Raw genomic sequence first — 19,942 nt, 5'->3', positions numbered from 1 at the left:
GACTGACATTTTTAAATCTGCCCCAAAACCAACAGTTTGACTTGGGATTGGTGTAGCCATATGTACACGCTGATCCGCAGAAGTTAGGATTTTGGTAAATTAGTAACAATGCCTCTGTTTTAGTCCAAGCATGGTTCTACTTGTGACTTGCTTAAGTAAAGAAGGTGTTCTGGGTTTCCATTATTTAAAAAAATGTTACAAGAATTTAAAAATATATAGTGGTTTTCGACCATTGCAAACGGGAAGTTTAAGTGTCTTGTATATTACTTCATTTCAATAAAAAATGTTTGGCATATGGTTTGTTTCTGAATTTCTATTGAAAGAATGTCAGACTAGAACTCTGAATGCTTTTGATGCGTTCTGTTTCCTTTGCTTAAATGCTTCCTTGTTTTTGAAGAAGTTGGTGCATATTTGTTGTCCTGCTAAGTGGTGGTGTCCACCTGGTGTGGTTTGAAGTTCGGCAAAGTTTCTTTTTTCATGCTGGAAGTAGGATTTCAGGTAGAGAAAACGAGACAAAGAATATAAGATTCTAGCAAAATGTGCAGAGGTAAAAAGACCTTTGGTTAGGCTGAAATTTAATCAGCATGACCTCAAAAATGAGAAAGAGAGGAAATAATGAGTTCTGCATGACCTAACTTTGCCTTAATCCCTACAGTTTGCTGTACAGAGGCAGCCACTGGAAGATTTCAGGCTCAGGTGTGGGATTTTGCTGGGTAGAGTAGAACAGAGTAAAAAGGCTGATACGTTCCTTCCTATTCACCCACACAATTCTCAGCTATCTGTAGAACTAGTCTGCTTGCCAAAATAAATGGCCTGGTTTTTTTTGGAGGGAATTTAGTCATACAAAAGATAAAAAGTTTTATTTTTGCAAACAAAGATAGGCTTTACTAGAAGGTGTGCGTCAAATCTGGCATAGGGCAAAACAGGTCTCAGCTCTTTATCTTTATCTTTACTTCTTTGTTCTTTATTAAACTTTTGTGTTGCTCTTAAAGATACCTTTGTGTGGGAAGAAGTTATATTAGTAACTTGAGAAAGATGGTTTTCTTGTGCACTCTGAGAAGAAAACTGATTGTCTAATCAGCTGAGCCTTTTTGCAGGTGTAGGCACATATCTGGGCTGCCCCCTTTTTAAGTCTCATAAGGACGTGAAACTAATTAAAACCCGAATGTAACCCGTTCTTCGAGGAGAAGGGGAAATTTTAAATAGAACAAATAAGGAAAGTATTATAATATTGCCCTAATTCAAAAAGAGGAGTAATTGGTAAATAAGACCACTCGTAATAGATAGCAATGCCTCTATAAAGGACCATGAGGACCTCTTGTGACTCTCCTTACTTTGCTCCTTAACATAGGAACAATTTTACATGTGATACAAAATTAGGATTAAAAAAACTAATATTGTGTGCCATTACTGTCTGTTTTTCTTGATGCAGTAGAAGATGAGAAACCATTTTTTAAATGTTTTAGGAAATAACTCATAACTTCTCAGTCAGATGTAGTATTTGCTACTCAGCTGTTTGTGTTGCTCACAGAATTTGATTTATCTGATGAGCTATCAAACCCGTGGGACTATGTTATGTTGTGTCACTCAGATTTGAATCTGAGTAATTTCACTGTCTTTGTCTAGATCTCTGACAGATTCCTGATTCTAAATTTATTGTCTTATGCTCCCTCCCACATCCTCTCCCCAGAGTTCTGTTTTAAAATATTGGAGTCAGCACTTGCAAGACGCATGGGAAATCGGGAAAGGATTACTCATGAATGGGATCCAGATGGTGATGGTTAGTGGCTGAAGTTTCTGGGCAAAATGCCAGGATTATTCAAGTTTTCAGAGGTACCCAGAGGTAATTTGGCCCATTGCTTTTTGCTGCCAAAAGAATTGCCAAGTGATTACTTAATGATTCCATCTTAACTTAAAATGGCCAAGTGACCTGTTGAAAATGCCTAACACCCCATGAAAAGTACTTTGGAAAGTGCAGATGCAGACCCAAAACATACTGCCAAAAGCAGCTCCAATGTAGATTAAAGCTGGTGGATTATATGTAGCTAGGTTGCCCCACAGAACATGTAACAAAAGCTTAGGGGGCAAAAAAAAATCCAGTTGTTAAAACAGACAAATATTTCATAACACTGGTCTCAAAGAATGAAGCAGCCAAAGATGCACACTGATTGGAATAAGTATTTTTATTTTTTTTTCACCTGCTTTGTTACTGGTTAAATTAAACAGCCGAACTGTAGGGATTTACAAGTCATCCTCAGAAGAAGCAAGCAATGAAAGGTGAAAATGAAATTTATGAAGAGGTTCTGCCTTGGAAAAAAATGCATGTTTTCCAGTTTGGTCTCATTTGCATGTTTTTAAATAAGATTAATTTTTAATAATTGGGAAAGCTTAAGGCAACAAAAGTATGTTTGAGAAATAAATACTAGTGCAAATGGGGATTTGCACAACCTTCTCCCTAAGATAACAAAGAATCTCCCTGAGAACAAAATTTATTAATAAAAATTCTCACTGTATTGTGACCCCATCCATGTAGTACAACATGATTCAGGAATGAGATGAGAGTTGAGCAGCTGTGCAATGGGAGAAGCTTCTGCATTAGAAATACCAGGAAAGGGAGGAAGAGATGGTGGCTTCATCTTAAATCCTGACAACAGTAGTAGATTCTGGATGGAAGCGTAGCCCGAACTACTGACTGTTTAAACTGCAAAAAACCTGTTTGTTCAAACCTTCTTTGTGACCAGTTATGAATGTGATTTTCAGACTTAAAGTATTTTGACTTTCTGTATATATTTAAGGGGTTGTGACTAAATATCCTGAGGTCTAAAAAGAACATTGTACTGAGTAATGTATCAACAATATACACAGACTTTTATCATTTGATCAACTGTTCATATTTTTGCAAGTTTATAGAAAGATGACTTCAAAAAAAAAAAAAACTAATGCCCACTGCTAAAAATCTAACAATGAGAAAGCAACAGAAGTTGAGCAATAGTGATAAATTATACAAAAGAATACAAAAAGAATAAGAGCTTTCTGCTTGTTTGCCACTATACATAGAGTTTAACAATTTCCCCTTAAATTTCATGATAATTTGACTGCTGCATAACGAAGTTCAGATTTCACTGGTACAGTTCTTGATCTAAGGAAGCACTCCGCAGAATTAAGGCCAAAATATGTTGAACTAGTTCCTTGTTTTGAAATACAGGAGAAAAGATTCTAACCAAATCGTATAGGACAATGTGTGTATTTTGTGAGGTTTGCTAAAGTAAGAATTTATGTGAAAATATTTTTGTTCTCCATAGAAATCATCAGTTCATTATCATATTAAATGTTGACTTTATACATTCTTTTAGGTTTTATTCTTAGTATTTTCATCAGATTTTACTGAGAAAACCTTAAGGACAGGAAATGAGCTGACTGTATTTGACCTAGGATGTGAGATGTATGCAGAAATTCCAAGTACCAGGGGAAAAAAAAGTAGAGCTTGTGGAGGTGCTTCCAAAGTTCCTTGAAGTTTTAAAAAGAACAAAAGAAAGAAATGAGTGTCACAACACACACTGTCATTAATCAGACACTCAGTATCATACTAATAACCGTTTTTCCTGATGCATAACATTAAGCACATGAGGACTGCCATTTCATAATGATCAGAGTGGGGAGATTTAGCTCTTATATTAAATTTCTTTGTTTCCAAGGAGAAACAGTACTGTATTCATTGGATTTGTTCAAAGACTTTTTTTTTTTTTTCTCCCTAAGCTAACTGCTCTGCCAGCAAACTCAGATTGGATTCCTTTCTTTTGCAGAATCCTCACCAACAGGAAGGGCTCGGGAGGTCTGTCTGTTACTTCAGTCACTGTTGTGCTCTTACCCTGTCAGTTGCACATGCATTACTTCTGCTGGTTTGCAAAGACAGAACTCACTGGAGCTGTTTCAGTCTTCGAAACAAAGAATGGAATTTTTCCCTTTGTTAATCCACTACAGAGAATGTTCAGACTCTTGATTTCGGTTGTTGGTTCACCTGATATGTGAGAGGAGCTTCAGTATGATCTAGCAGCCAGTTGGTGTGGCGTAGGGCGGTAGCTGCGAGCACTTGGAGCTGCTCTGGGATCTGCGCCAAGCTCTGGGCCAGCCAGCCTGAGCCTGCTGTGCCTCCGCCTCAGGGGAGAGCTGGTCTCTTGACTTAAGGCAGCTGACAGGGTCTTGTTTGATAGAATGGTACCTCACCATTAAATCCCGGCCTGTCAGGAAGTACTGTCATTCAAAAAACCCTCATGCTAATGGAGTTGCACAGGAGTATGTTCTGTTGAGTTCTGGCTGGTCAGCACTGTGTAACTTGAACTCGTTTTGTTGTAATTGGCATGCTAAAATGACTTCTACTCTCAAATCTTTTGTATGTGCTTTGTAGAGGTTTTTATATATTACCTTTGGAATCATACACTTTGGTTAAATAAAAATTTTATATAGGAAATTCCCTTTTAAATTGGTAGTTCAATTTGGGAACATGCTGTCCCTGTACTAATAACTTTAAATGATTTATGCAGAACGCCAGCCTTAACTGTTCCAGCCAAAGTCCAGATATTTAGAACATTTTGGTTTTGATAGAGCGTCTTACCAACAAACCATAATTTTGCAGTGCATTTTCTCTTTGCAGCCGTATGCCAGGTGTGTTCTTATTTTCCTTTGGATATATTAGTATGTGGGTTGTAGTGTTACATCTTTAATAGTTATATCTTCTTTCAGAATACCTACAGATACACGGCCTATCTGCAGAGATTTGCTGACTTGTTTTCAGGACCCCCAAGATGAGAGAGGAGACCCAAGAGAAGGGACCCAAGAAGAGCCAGCAGGTAAGCACATGAAAGGTGATATTTGGAAATTGAAACCCCTTTTAGAATTTTTACGTGTGACCTTTGTGTCCGTTTTAGCAAACTGTCAGTTTTTCAGGGCTGTGATAAGAAGAACAACCCCCCCCCCCAAAAAAAAAAAAAAAAGAAAGAATCAGGCAACTGAAAACTTTTCAGGAGTTTTCTGTAAACTCGCATGAATTCAGTAGCTTCCCATGATTTTTGTCGGTATTTGAGATGATTGTTAGATAAAAGTGAAAAGTAGCCTGATCCCCAGCAAAATCATCCGCATCCTGGTGTTAACTTTGGCATTACAGCCGGCTTACCAGCTATTAGCTATCGAGGATTTGCCATACTGTAATAACTGGAGGCTGTGAAGGAATATCTATCCTTTGGTCAGTTCTGCATTGTATTGTAGCACATGCATACTGTTGCAATTTTAAACCAAGTGCAGTGTTATATTAAAAGAGCTCTGCTACCATGCAGCTTAAGGGAGGTTTGCAGGCAGAATATAAGCAGCTGCTTTGGAAGATTTGCAGCCCTGAGGGAGCTCCCTGATGCCTTGTTGAGACTGCTCTCTAAATGTGCTTGTTTAAATATGGTGTTATTTGTACTAAGAGACAAATGGAGTAGTGACTACAAACGGATATTGAAGAAATAACAGGTTTATGTAGAAATCTGATATGCAGACTTTACACGTATGAATATGCACTTGTATACATACATACATGTGTACATACATATTCTTTTAAAAAGACAGTTCCTTAATCCACAACAGTGCTTTATGTTTGGTTGGGTTTTTTTGTTTGTGTTTTTTCTTTTTCCCAAGAATTGAACTGACAGCCATTCGCATTTTGTTGTTCAGTAAGCAGGGGAGAAATTTGCATGGGTAAAGGTGACAACTACCTTCTCTTTTTAAATGTTTAGCATGTTTTATTGAGCTATTTAAGACACATTGCATGTGTAGATTATTGCTGAGGCTGTGATTCTGCAGAGTACTTGCTTGTGTGCTTGTGAGGGCTCTGACCTATTTTTCTAAGAGAATGTATCTGGGACGCTGGTTACTGCCATCAGCTATCCACCCCACTTCTCTCCCAGAGGTTGCCACTGGCTGCAGTTTACGTAGTACTCTGGTCTACAAACCACGGTGCTCAGGAAGGAGTGTACATGCCACCTCAGCCACTCCTGCATCAGGTGCCTGTGGCCTCTGGAAGAAAGGTGAGGCAAACAACGAAGGGTAGAAGCCATTCCAGCTGTCCCATGATAATTTTTCTGCAATCGCAAGTCATGCCCCATTCATTTTAATTGAGCAGTTCCTTTATCTGAGCTTAGGTACATTTCTAAGTTGATGAATAAGTCTTCAGCTGCAGTGGGTTTACTTTGTATGTCAGGTGAAAAGGAGATTCTGATGCTTTCTAGTTGTGAACTGTCTCTTTATAATTGATAGTTCTGCAATTTCAGTTGTAAATATGTTTAATGAAGACCTCAAGTTGCTTTTGGAATTTTCTACCCATTCTTTTCCACCACCTTATAGAAGCTCATTCCTGTGAAACCAAGCCACACTTTGGTTTTCCCAATAATGCATGTATAAAACCAGAATAACCTCACTCTTGGCAGCAAGTATTATATTGGTTTTAAACCAGTGTAAAAGTAAATGAGAACTCATGCATGCTGGTTATATTCTGATGGAATTGCAAAATAACTTTTTGGAAAAGACCTCTGGAGGGCAGCTAGTCCAGCTTCCTGCTAAAAGGTGAACTCATGGCCTTGTTCAGCTGAGTTTTGAAAACCTCTAAGGACAGGGATTCCTCTCAGAGCCTCTCAGATCCTGTTCTTGGTCTTAGCCACCTGCATTGTGAAATTATTTTTCTTTATCTAGCAAGAATTTTCCTTGCTGCATCTCCTGTCCATTGCCTCTTGTCCTTGTGCTGTGTGTCTCTGAGAGGAGTCTGCCTTCTCTATAGCCCCCCCTGCCCTGCCTTCAGTCTGTAGCAGACTGCGGTTATATTCACCCTTGGTCTTCTCCAGATTGAAGAAACCCATCTCTTTCAAGGGCTTCTTGTGTGCGGTGTGCTCCAGTCCTCTGAACATCTGAGAGGCCCTCCTTTAGGCTTCTTTCAGTTTGTCAGGATCTCTTGCACTGGAGCTTCCAAACCTGCACACTGCTCCAGAGGCAACCTCATTCAGTGTTGAGTAGGTGGAAATAATTAGTTCCTTTGATCTGCTGGCTATTATCTTGCTAATGCAGCCCAGGAACTAGCCTTTCAGGAACACAATACTGACTCTCACATAGCTTGTTTTCCACCAGGAGCCACAGGGATTTTTCTGCTGAGCCAGCCGGCACCCAGTCTGTGCTGTTGCATGAGGTTATCCTAGCCCAAGTGCAGGACTTAACATTTACCATTGTTGGGCTTTGAGGTTTGTGCCAGACCAATTCTTCATGTGGAGTGTCGTCATTGAAGCTGGTGAGGGAGCATTCCATTGCTCAAGACGGCAATGCAGTCATTAAAACAATATTGTTTCTAGGACTAACCCCTGAAGAATGCCACTTGTAATTGACTGCTAGCTAGACTTGGAAATGTTGACCACTGTTCTCCAAGACTAATTATCCTGCCTGGTTTTGATTCACCTGGTACTCCAACTCCATCTGGTCCAAATGTTCCACGTTTGCCTTTAAGGATGCTCTGGGAGACCTTGTTAAAGTAAATGACTTACCACTGTTCTCCTCTCCCCATCTACAAAGCCAGTCATCTCATGGTGGAAGGCAGTTGGGTTGGACAGACTTGATTTGGGTTTGGTAAATCCATTCTGGCTGGTCTCAGTAACCATTTTATACCTCACAGTGATTTCTAGGAGGGTTTGTTCTATAGCCTTCCCACAGACGGGCGAGTCGGATTGTCCTGTTGTTACTCAGGTACTCTTTCTTCCCATTTGTGAAGATGGATGTGATATTTGCCTTTTTCCTGTCATTAGAGATCCCACCAGATTGCCATGCTTTTTCAAAGATGATGGAAGCAGCCTTGGGATGGCATGGGACCTGGTCTCTGAGCCTGAAGGATCCCATTTGGGCCTATGGAGGTTTTTGCATGTGTAAAACAGAGTTTTGCATTAGAGGTTCTTACTTGGATTTTCCTCTGCTATAGTAGGTAAAACTTCTCATCTGTTGCCACTGGGCACAGAAGCTCAGAAAACCTTGTCAGTAAAGACCAAGACAAAGGCGGCACTGAGTCTATCAGCCCTCCTCAAATCCTATGTCAGTAAGTTGCCCATTGTGTTCTTGGGTCTCCCTTTGGTTTCCAGTGTACTTGTAGAAGCCCTTGTGGCTCTTCACGTCCCTTACCAGTTTCAACTCCATCTGACTTTGGACTTTCTATCTCTGCATGCCTGGGCGATGTTTATGTAGTGATGTTTCCTTGTGATTATGCACACACCTTCGTTTTGGTGCATCACCATCAGTTTTAGAAGCGTCACGATTGTTACAAAGCTTGTTTTGTACGTAGTTGTGTCTGTTCTGCTGCACCACTCCTTCCATGTCAGTCTGTAAAAACATTCTTTGAAGGATATCTCTCATCTCTGATCCACATTGGTAGCAGTTTCCTGCATCTGCAGAGCAATATATTTTATTATGATTCATAAATGTTCCCTTTTTGTCCACTGGAAAAGGTAAAAGCTTCCATGAACTAAAACATTCCTGTGGTTTTTGGCTAATTTAAAAATATTTTGTCGATTTTATTCAATTTTTTCTGCTTAAGAGTTTAAAGCTATAGACAGAAAACAGGGAAACGTGGTTGCAGTATGCTTTTATTATATATTTTTTTAAGAATCACTATGCATGTGTTCTAGCTGATATGTTCAGGTTCACTTGAAATTCAGTTTTGTATTTTTCTGTTTAATCTGTTCATTAGCACAAGGGAAAATTTGGTGCAGATGCCAAGCTCTCTGATTCCAGTCTGTGTATATTCAACTTTAGCTTTCACTAAAAAGAAGTTTATTTTTCAGGGCCAAAGACGTCTTGAAGAAAATTAACAATAGTAATGGGCGAGAGGAGGAATGATGTATTTCTATTGTCAGCAGAATGTGATGGCATCACAGCTGTGGAATCTGGGATGACGACTGTCCATTTAAAAAGAATGCCTCCAGCTAAGAGCCAAATACCTTCTCTTGTCATTAGAGCAGAGTGATGTTTTGCAGGAAGTGGCATATAATCAAGATACTGTTTTGTGAGTTAAAACTGAAAGAGTTTCAAGCAGAAGTTTAATTATTGTTTTAGTTTCTGCTTCTCAGGCACATCCATGGCATAACAATTTGAACTGAGGTCATGCAGCGGGGCTGTTCCACAATCAGCCTTTATTACCTGTTTCCCTGTGTGAAAGGTGACCTTGGTTCGTTTGCATTTCCTGCAGCTTAGAGTTCTTCCATTAACATGAGATTTCATTTACATTCCCAAATGCATTCTGGCAGTCAGTCACCAGGGTACTTGAAAGACGAGTAGTGAACAGAGAGAAGGTCTCATATATGCATTATCTTTAAATTATAGGATTAATTGCAATTTTTATTTTTTTTATTAGCACACAGTCTGTCATATATTCGAAAGGTCCAGGCATTTCAGCCAGACGTACTATGCATGTGAGAAAAGTGTATCGTTTTGCTATTTGCTTGCCTATTTAAAACAGTCTTTTGGTATCTAGGCTGGGAGAGACAGCCTCTACCATCTTGCAACTGTTCAGCCATACACAGTAGAAAAAAATAATTGGCTTACAAAAATAGAAAAATTCTGATGTGTTTATATTATGTATTATTTCAAATTTGGTAGGAAATATTTTAATAGCAAATGTACTCTTATAAATTAGAATTCGCTTATAGATGGTTCACAAGTCTAGGATTGAACTGCGAAAGATCAGTTGAAAACTTTCGAAGTACTTTTTAAATAGAAAACAGTTTTAAACTGTTTTTTTTTTTCCTGTAAAGTTTCATAGTGATTTTTTTTTTAATTTTACTGGAAACACTGTGTGCTTAAAATTCAAAATAATTGATCAGATGTAATTAGAACAATTTACCAGACAAAAGGCAGCAATGGTCATCCTGTTACACGCTTTGTATGCAGCAACTCTGAGCTGCCTCTTCGTCCAGCCGCAAAGACAATGATACATGGAAAAATTAGTCTGATAAGGAATTGTGCCTTGGAGGAGAATGGTGGAGTTGAGGAGGTGGGATAGGGACACTTGAAGGGGGTCAGATATTCAAATATGAGTACCTATCTGAATAAAATCTGTGCTCATTTGTTTTATCTAATAAGACAGGTTTTCTAGGAGCAAATATTTTCTCACCATCTCTGACTAACTGAATTCATGTGAAGGACATGAGCCGAGGTCATACATTAGTGAATAAAGAAGCTTTTGGGGTACAAAGTGTAATGCATATAGCAGGAGTTACTAGAAGAAAGAGGAGAGGAACAAATACTCCTCTTTGCTTTCATATAGAGAACTATCAGTGGCATTAAGTACGTTGAGGTGGAATTCTGTCTTATTTCTTTTTATGTTCTGTGTAAACCTACAGATGTATAATGCATCAGTGCTCATAGTTTATTTGAAGGATCTTTATTCTGATTTCCACTTCGGTTCAGGTGGTGAGTTCATTTCTATCATGGGCATTGCAGTTGAGCTTTCAGCTGCTAGTGAGGCAGGGCACCTATTTTGCTTTTCCCAGTTTATAATCAGTTCATTCAGTATTTAGCCAGGCATTCTTTCCCAGGCTCTTTCTGGGAAGAATGAGCCCTCTGCTTAATATCCCTTTGTGTACTTACAAGAGTATGTTGTTCATTTTCTGCTGTTTTTAGAAACTCTGTGGGAGAGCAATCTTTAGATTATTATTATTGTTATTGGCTTAGATCTAGATTTAAGAACTGTTTTTAGATTTAAGCTTTACCTGCAAATACATGCAAGTACAGATACTGAATGAGTGTTCAAGTTTATATTCCTTTGCAGTATGTATTGTGTATTATTAAGGTGGCTCGTTGAGTCTCTGTGAAACTGATTCTGTTCTTAGTCTTTCTGGTGTGAGTCAAAGATGCCTTTTTGACACCAGAAAAATTGCTTAAATAAAAACAAAACGATTCCCTGTTTCGAAGTACACTTTTGGTTTTCATTTATAGATATTGCAATGATGTGATCTTTCGCTCTCCTGTCTGGAAGCTACTATCTGCTGAATGTCTGCAGTGAAAATATTGTGATTATGCAACTTCTGCAGTGTTATTCTAGGAATATTGTTAATATTTTCAGTTCCCTTGGAGAGAACGAGAGACTTTGAAGAGTTTTTCGTAATAGGTAAACTGGGATGTTGTAATTTAGTTCTGTATGGTATGATTTTGTGCCCACTCACACCTGTGATCCTTCCCATCTTTGTTTGTTTAGAAGCCAGAACATCATAGAGGGTTTTTCACCCAGGCTTTGTGTGCGTGCAGAAAATAAGCACTTGGATTACCAGTATCTTCCTTCTCTGATGGGTCTCATTTCATCCTGTTCACACCAGGACTGGAGTTAAGAGCAGAAACACCTGCTTTGCCATCACACTTAAATGTTTGTTGGGTGCCACTGTTTATACTTCAACGAAGTCTCTATGTCCATTACCTAACCTCCTCCATTACTGCTGCCTGGATTTGTGGTGCCCTTTATCCATTGACCTTAAGATGTGTGAGAATATTTGGTAAAGCTTAACACCTATGTTTTGAAATCATTATATACAATGTGTACATGAGAAAATGAAGGCACATGAAGATTAAGCAGCTTTATTCATATTTACTTCTGTCATTATTACTTTCTGTTTGTCAGGATGATCAAGAGAACAAATGTAAGGGTGTGAGTCAGGAACATGAATGCAGCATAATATGAGTCAGGAACAGTAATCCTAGATTGACACGCATCACGGCTTTGACTTTTCTAATTACTTTCTGCACCAGGGTTAGTATCTCCTTGCCTGGGAAGGGGTAGAAAGGTTAATTAAGTATTTTTTTCAAAATGCTTTGTACATGCTAAAATAAGGCATGGGGGCAGTGAAATCTTTAGAAATAGTTTCACTGAATGCTGGCAGCAAACCAGCTTCATTTAGGAAAGTAAATCTAAGGAAAATCTAAGGAAAAAATGTTATTCTTAAACTGTTCTTGTACTGTTTCATCCAGAAGGATGGGAACTAGCTATTTGGCAGGGGGGTTGTAAGCATTCTTTTTGTCTCTCTTGTAAGAATTCACGTAAATTTTGCCAATTTACTAACCCCTAAGTTCTCTAAAGAATGTATTGATATTAGGCCTGCTTCTTGCTAGGTCAGTAGTAGCTAAGTAGGATCTTTGAAGCGAATGCCAGGGACACCTACAGTCCTTGGCAGCAGTGATGAAAGCAAAGTGAGTTAGTTGGTGCTCCCTGTTTGTGTCCTGTCAGCAATGGGCGGAAAAAATATATATATTTTTTTAAGTGAATGGTGGAAAGATGGTTAGCAGGAGGAAGGCAAGAGCAGAAGGCAAAAGTTGACATGGTAATGGGGCAAGACGGGTGAGTAGAGATCCACAGATAGATATACTAGAACATAGGGCAGATGACCACAGGAAAAAAGCCTGTAGAAAGCAGTGGGGGGGATAGGGGCAGGATAGAGCAGAACAGCTGAGGAGAACAGAGGGGAAGAAAGGGCTAGGATGAGCAAAAGGAGCTGGGATGCTGGACAGGAACAGAGATTTCAGATTGCCACATAGCCTTCTGCTTTAGGAGCTGTTCCATTAGCTCAAGGGATAGTGGATTGTGCTGGGCTGAGCATGAACAGTCTTCACAGATTGGTGGAGTGCCTGTACCACAGAAGATCAGCATAATTCTGAATGATGTTAGCACTTCTATTCAAGACACAGAACAAAGTATAAGAAATAGAGTTTTCTTTCTACATAGAATATTCATTAAAGTTATAAAACTTGGACAGCCCTTTTCTCAAAAGATGGGAATCGATAGAATTACGTTCAGTCCTCTAATCTTTTGATACAGTCACACAGTATTTTTCACTAAGAGAATACCCTCATAATGCTCTATTTTCCAGAGTCTTTGTGGACTTCCTTTGCTGATGACAGAGTCAGACTGAGAATAGATAACTCATGTCCGCAGACTCCCATAACGGTTCATCAGATGTTCAAGGAGAGCCTAGAGAAATATGGATCTCTTAATGCTTTGGCCAGCAGAAAGAATGGCAAGTGGGAGAAGATAACTTTTTCAGAGTATTATTGCCTTTCCAGGAAAGCAGCAAAGAGCTTCTTGAAGGTAGGTACAGAAAACACAACCAGTTCCCTTTTCTCCCTTTGTCTCCTCAAAATAAATAAATAAATAAATACCTAAATGATGATTAAAATTGTTTTCAGTCAAAGAGATAACATTCCTGTCATTGCAGGTGAATGCCACTGTTTCATTCAGGCATAGGTGCAAAGTTCAGCATGAGGCCTTAATCTTAAGACAAAAAATAAGTGAAAGCAGCACTCGTGAATTTGGCAAGATAAAGCTAAATCTAAAAACACTGTAAACCGGGGATAAGACTATTCTCCTTGTGCTTCTGTCCATATTGAAAAGTTCTGTCTTTCAGGCTTATCTAGACAAAAGGGCTCAAGCAGGCAGGAGGAAGCAGTGCAACATTTAGATCATGTTAGTTACTGACAGATTCTGGTTTTATCAAGGATGTCAACAGAGAGCCGAAGGTGGATGTCTTGTCAATGCTGAAATAATAGATCAAAACTTTCCCTTGTTTTGTATGTGTATGTATGTTTTGTGCTGTATGTTTCTCTCCAACATGCCTTTATGCTTATTACTTTTTAGCTTGGTCTTGAACGATTCCACAGCGTAGCAATCCTTGGATTTAATTCTCCGGAATGGTTCATCTCAGCTGTTGGAGCTGTTTTTGCTGGGTAGGATTATTTGCTTCCCTTTTGTGTAGGGATTTCAAGGTTTCTGTTGTGCTAGGTTTAGAAATGTAGCAAATTGTTATTTGGTGTCACATCCTGGAAGTTGTGCTGCAGCTGATTAGCCTATTCAGCAACCTACTGGGGTCTCATAGCTTTGAGTGTATCTGGAATAGTCCAGACACTCATAAATTGAACCTGTTTGCTATGGACTTAATTGTGATAGTCATGTATCTTCTCTTACTGGAAGATGTGGGAAACAGAGGACACTCCCAGTTTTATGTCAGTGATACACGGTATCTTCAAGTGAATGAAGTGACAGATAAAATACTCGCTAGCCTGATTCCTTCTGTCCTGATACGTGTTAATACAATTTGGATTTGACCTCTTAGTCTGTTTCTGTGCCAGTGAAATTTAAACTGAAATCTGTGTGCAGTTTGAACAGAAAGAACACATGGTGGTTTTTGTTTTGTTTTGTTTTACCACTTATTGAGCTAACTCCCCTGTAGCCTCAACTAGGCTAAAATAATGAATCCTAGCCTACAGCATCTCCTACTGAATAGAGTTCAGGGATTTATTTTGCATATATCATCCATGTATATCCGAATACTTGAAACAAACATGATAGCTGTGCTGATGTGTACCTCCACATCTTCATATTTTCAGCTTTCATCTGATCTCTTACTCTCTTTCTGGATATTAAATGCATGTATGTGTGTATATAAATATATGTTCTAATATGTAATTTTGGATGTAGAGGAATTGTCACAGGAATATATACAACCAATTCTCCAGAGGCCTGCCACTACATTGCTTATGACAGCAAAACTAACATCATGGTTGTGGAAAATCGGAAACAACTGGACAAGATAATGCAGGTATGAAGTGGCTCAAAAATTCATTGACCAAATAGCAGGCTATGCAGTCATCAACATAGAGACAAGAATAGAAATTGTAGAGCTCAAGAGATTTGGTTCATACATGTTTCTATCTAGAAATAGGAAAAAACAACTGTGGCAAACACTGCTGTATCCATCTGAGGGTTTTTTGAAACTATTATTTCAGTCCTTGCTTCTTTCAGAAAAAAAAAAGTATAACTTGTTATCCTTCTAATGATATATGCATAATGGCTATCATCAGGCCACTGCATTTGTATTGGCACAGACTGGTCAGTTCAGTGCATAATGTGATTAAGTCAAAGATATATGTGAGCCACTGGGTCACACAAAGTTGAATGAAATGAATGCTCTCTGAAGGCCATGCAAAGCAGAGAAAGACTGTAAGCCTGCAGCTTTATGTTTTTATTTATCCTTAAAATATGCAAATTGCTTCCTTTTTCTTTTCTTCTCCTTTAGGAAGATAAAACATTTTATTTATTTATTTTTAGCAGTTTAACAGTTTTTATTGGGGGGGGTTTCTTCTATCTTTATTGGGAACCGCAGGAGCTATGGTCAACTTTCAGCTTGAGCTTGATTGTTCCTTGATATGTCCCTTGATGCAATAAGAGAAAGGATACTGACGAACCTTTCTGGTGTAATTTAAGTCTTTTGACTGAAACCAGACTTAGCAGATTAGCAGACTGTGTAGCATCTCCTCCTCCCCTTCTTTTATTTTTGAGCCAGTTGGTTGTGAGTTTAGGGGAGAATACTTGAGGGAGGAGGGAAACAAGAGCTTTCTTCTGACTGTCAACCCAGTTACAGTTTTGGCAGTACTTCAGCGGGAAAAAACACAAGATACGAATAACAAATTATAAGTTTGTTTTTAAAAAAACTAACAGATCTGGAATCGTTTGCCACACTTGAAAGCTGTTGTGCTGTACAAGGACTCCATTCCAGAGAGATGTCCAAATCTGTATACGGTATGTGAAATGCTAGAACAGAGTTACAATTATTAGGGTATTATTTATTCGATGAATTTCTACTATGTTTGATCTGTGGAATGCCTGCCATTCAGAATGTATTGCTGTCTTCCAGCAAAAGCATTCACAAGCTTCATGAGCGCATTCTACTGAATTTAAGCAAAACTTGTTTTTTGATGCTTGACATTTAAAATTAGAGTTACCTTGCTTGACTGTTTTTTGTTGTAATTTTTTTTTTTCTTAACTGGATTAACAAAACACCTGTAGGCTTCAGGTGGGAATGTGTACTCTCAAACCATTAAAAATAAGTTGTACACTGGCTGTAGCGAAAGCTGAATTGTGGGTGGTTACACTGGATCCAAGGACATGAAAATGTCTGTACTTCTACTGATGATAGTTGCATCATGTTTGCACCAAATATTTCTGGTGTCAGGCAACAGGTGAAGAGAAATAACTACAAGCTACACAAAGCAGAGTGCATTTTCTTAAAATGTCCAGAATCTTCGGGTCACATGGTAAAAAGAAAGCTGAAAAAGGGACAAATGCAGGATCAGAAATTTGAGTTGTAGAAGTCCAGCACTTAAGAAATGTTAGGAATTGTTTTTTGTAAAAATGTTTTTTTTTTCAATATATTGAAAATAGTTATGTAATAAGACTACAAAACCTATCTTTTTTAGTTGGCTTCAGATTATCAGATTCCAGTCTGAAAAACCTCTTAATGAAGAGGGAACAGCATAGCAATACTTAAGCCATGTTGAATTTCATAAATATAATACTGTTTATAAACAGTAATCAGTGTTACAACAGTGTACGTATCAGTATGGAGTATGCTTTACATCCCAGTACAATAAAAATGTGATACAAAGATCTTGCTACTTATATTTCATAGTAAAAGGAATAAGGCTAGCAGTTAATTCTGGAACAACATTCTGTTGCTGAAGCCTAAATGCTTGAGAATTTTGGAAGAGAGAAGTAATGCATGGTTTATTCTGTTACTGAAAGATACATTCGAAAACCGTCCTGTTCAAGTGCCAGGTTGGACATGTTTTCTCAATAGAGAAGGGTAGCTTTGAGAAAGTCTTGATAGTTTCTTTAGTTTATATTGTGTAAAGGAAAAATTGGAGATCAAATCACCAAAGCCAGAAATGGTTTTATAACTTGGATGGAAGGCAAGGCATCCAAATTACATGGCATATGATGAAAGAGATTTATGTTAGAAGTTGACAGCGGAGATGTAATGAGCAATTGCTGCAGTAGGGGCCAAGCTTTAGTTCTCTTATCAGTGCATGTTACCAGAAGGCAAATGTAGTCAGTAATGTGTATGGCTGTTTGTACCTTTCATACTCCCGAACAGGAACACTCGCTATTGCAGGTACTGTTCAGTAAATAAAGCCTGGGCAACAGATGCACAAGCGATTAACACATTCTGGTATGAGAAGGCAGTAAGGTCAGGAAAACAGGAGCAAATGATAAGTCACATAGAAACAATTACACCCTTGACACCTCCAGACTTTCCAGGAGCTGGTGAAATAGATACAGCTGTATTCTGTGGGAAGAGATAATACGTGACGAATCCTTTCTTGCTTTGGAGCTGTGCTTTGTACTCCCCCTCTTCCCAGAGAGATGATATGGTGGAAGAATATATGAAGCTTGTCACTGGTGGTTAGCAGAATGCTAGGACAGTGTTGCCACCCAAGAAAAGGAAGTCTGGGTGCCACAGAGGCTAGCTATTGTAACCTTAGTAGCACACTAGCAACAGCAGAGGTCTGAAGGAAGGAATGAACTCCCCCTCATGCACAAGGGGAGGTTTTAACCTCTGCTGTCCTTCACATCATCCTCTTTATTACTCCGTGGTCCTAGATATATCTCCAAGAAATCATTGTGGAATGGAGGTGCTGCATCTTGCTCTTGGATAATACAGTTCTGTAGCACTGGTTGAATCATTGGATCTCAATGGGAAGTTGACTCTTGGGTTATTGACTAATTTTTATTTACCCTAGTTTTCATTGCATTGAAATCAGTGGCATACCCAGCAGGATATCAGGTGCATGTGGTAGATGCATCTGAGAACGACCAATAAAATATAGATGATCAGGCTCAGCATGTTTCTGGGACCAATTTGTGCTGCACAGAAGTTCACCATCATGAAAAGTTTAGCTCATTCTATATGGAGGCAAATTAAAATGGAGATTGTGACCAGCATTAAATGTTCTGTTTGCTATTAAATAGCAGGGAATTTGGGCAAGCCATTCACCCATCTAGATGATGATGCTTTTGCACAGAAGCTTTCATTCTTTTGCTTTATATAGTTAGGTACAAGAACGGTGAATTATAAGTTGAATGTCATAAGTGTACTCTTAAAAATGTAGATCCAGATTCTTTTAAATAAGAATCATAGTCCTAGTAGGTGTAAGACAGTAACAGAATTTTATCCTGTATGACTTGTACATAATATCTGTCTTAGATGAGGAATGGGACTACCATTCCCTTCATAGGCACTGGGAAGACATGTAGCAGCATAATTTCAGACAGTCTGTTTGCAGTTTCCACATAAAGTTATACACTAGTCTTATGTTCTTTACATAGGCAAGACCTGAGGTAAACTTGTCTTGGAAATGTGTTCAGAGTAAGGCACTAAACTTATTCTGCCATTCTTTTTAGGCTGGTAAGGTGCTGCATCTTTTCCACTTGCAAGGAGGTTCATGATATCCTGTATTTTCTGTTACATGCTCTAGATGGAAGAGTTTCTGGACTTGGGAGATGACATATCTGATGCTACTTTGGATGATATTATTAACTCCCAAAAGCCGAATCAATGCTGTGTACTAATATACACGTCTGGAACAACTGGGAAGCCGAAAGGAGCCATGTTGAGTCATGACAATGTATGTACTTTAAGCTCCTCCTTTAGTATAAAAATAGCAAAGTATGAGGATACTTATTCCTGTTCTTTTTAAATGACTGGTGCATAATAGAAGAGCCTTGAAATTCCTCTGGTTTTGCAACACGGATAGTGTAGTACAAAGCAATATTCAAAATGGAGTCATCTGATTTTGCTTATGTTTAAGCACGGTGAAGTATAAAACTCCATTCTAAGTAGCACTTCACAAATTTGAATGTAACTTATGAGTATGCATTTTGTTACTTGCTGGGTTGTTTATGAGATACAGTACTTTAATTCTGCAAATAATTTATATATAGCCATAACGTTTCAGTGATGTTGTTATGTCATCTTAAAGCAAATCATATGCATCAGCCAGCTGCTGTAAGAAGAGCCTGAGACAGACTACTTTTGCAAATTTTACTTTTCTTTTTTTTTTTAGTCCTAGTACTCATAATCACCTTAGCTGTATTGTTGTGAATAGAAAATTGCCCACTGATGGAGAACAGCAAGGTCAACTACATAAATGGCTCTCCACAGAGGTCTACTAGCTAAGATCTGGCTGTAGTTGATTTATTTTACTTAAGGTGGCTGAGCAGGAGTGGGAAGTGGTAGAGAGCCTCTCTGAACACTTAGTCTGTGAAAGGGCTGGCCTAAGTTGTCACCTCTCCTCTTAGAAGAATGCAGAAACTATTACAGATAGTGAGCAATTCACCCAAATGTAGGGAATCAGCACAGTAATATCTGGAAGGAGAACATAGTGGAGTCGATGGACAAAAAGACTTATCTGACATTGCAAATTCCATGCTCTTCTGTCTCAAAGGGGTCTGGTGTCATTTCCATGTTAGCTGCCAAACTATTTCTGGCTGATGATCACAAACAAGCTATTTTTATGTTGACCAACAGTGGAAAACACTCCTTGCCTGTAACTGCTGCTGCCTTCTTTAGTCAAAAGAAGTTTGCCACTGTCCATCTGTAAAACCAATGCTGAGTCAGTCATGCACCCACACAGATCTACTGTGAGCATGCCTGCATGCTGTGAGGCTTTGGAGGATAAAGAGGATAAGCAATCAATATAGCCACGTTTCAAAGACATCCCATTCTGCCTACCGTGTTTAAGTCTCCAGTAGCTCCTTGACCAATGCTGCCACCTAAGTCTGGAGTGGCCTGTCCTGACAGCATGCTGCTCCTTAAAAGCTTTTCTGGAGAACTGCTGTTTTCTTAGACCAAACCTACTCTCATGTTAACCTTGAAATTTATTTTGAAGAAAAGCAACTGGCTGGAACATACTGTGAGAGCAGGTATTGCATGATTTATATCTTTTCCCTGCTGTGCTGAGTAACTTTTTTTCTGTGTCCTATCCTACCCAGTTTAGATTAGACTCCTCTGAAAAAGCCATCTCCTCTTTCTCTGCTATGCGTATGTGTATATTTTTTTCCTCT

General features: G+C 38.8%; 1 protein-coding gene across 1 annotated transcript in view; it reads left to right on the top strand.

The window, feature by feature from the left end:
• The window catches only part of ACSBG1 (acyl-CoA synthetase bubblegum family member 1), an 89,223-nt gene that overhangs the window by 3,302 nt on the left and 65,979 nt on the right, over window positions 1–19,942 (top strand). The window contains exons 2-9 of the mRNA XM_080607562.1: window positions 4,741–4,847; window positions 5,943–6,062; window positions 7,988–8,101; window positions 12,915–13,132; window positions 13,679–13,767; window positions 14,519–14,639; window positions 15,539–15,619; window positions 18,355–18,504. Of these exons, the coding sequence (XP_080463688.1) occupies window positions 4,741–4,847; window positions 5,943–6,062; window positions 7,988–8,101; window positions 12,915–13,132; window positions 13,679–13,767; window positions 14,519–14,639; window positions 15,539–15,619; window positions 18,355–18,504 (1,000 nt within the window). The remainder of the gene's footprint in view (window positions 1–4,740; window positions 4,848–5,942; window positions 6,063–7,987; window positions 8,102–12,914; window positions 13,133–13,678; window positions 13,768–14,518; window positions 14,640–15,538; window positions 15,620–18,354; window positions 18,505–19,942) is intronic.

The sequence above is a fragment of the Anser brachyrhynchus genome (genome assembly GCF_964034855.1).
Source record: "Anser brachyrhynchus genome assembly, chromosome: 11".
Taxonomy (NCBI): Eukaryota; Metazoa; Chordata; class Aves; order Anseriformes; family Anatidae; genus Anser; species Anser brachyrhynchus.
Note: the sequence above shows the minus strand (reverse complement) of the source record. Positions and strands in the feature narration are given on the sequence as shown.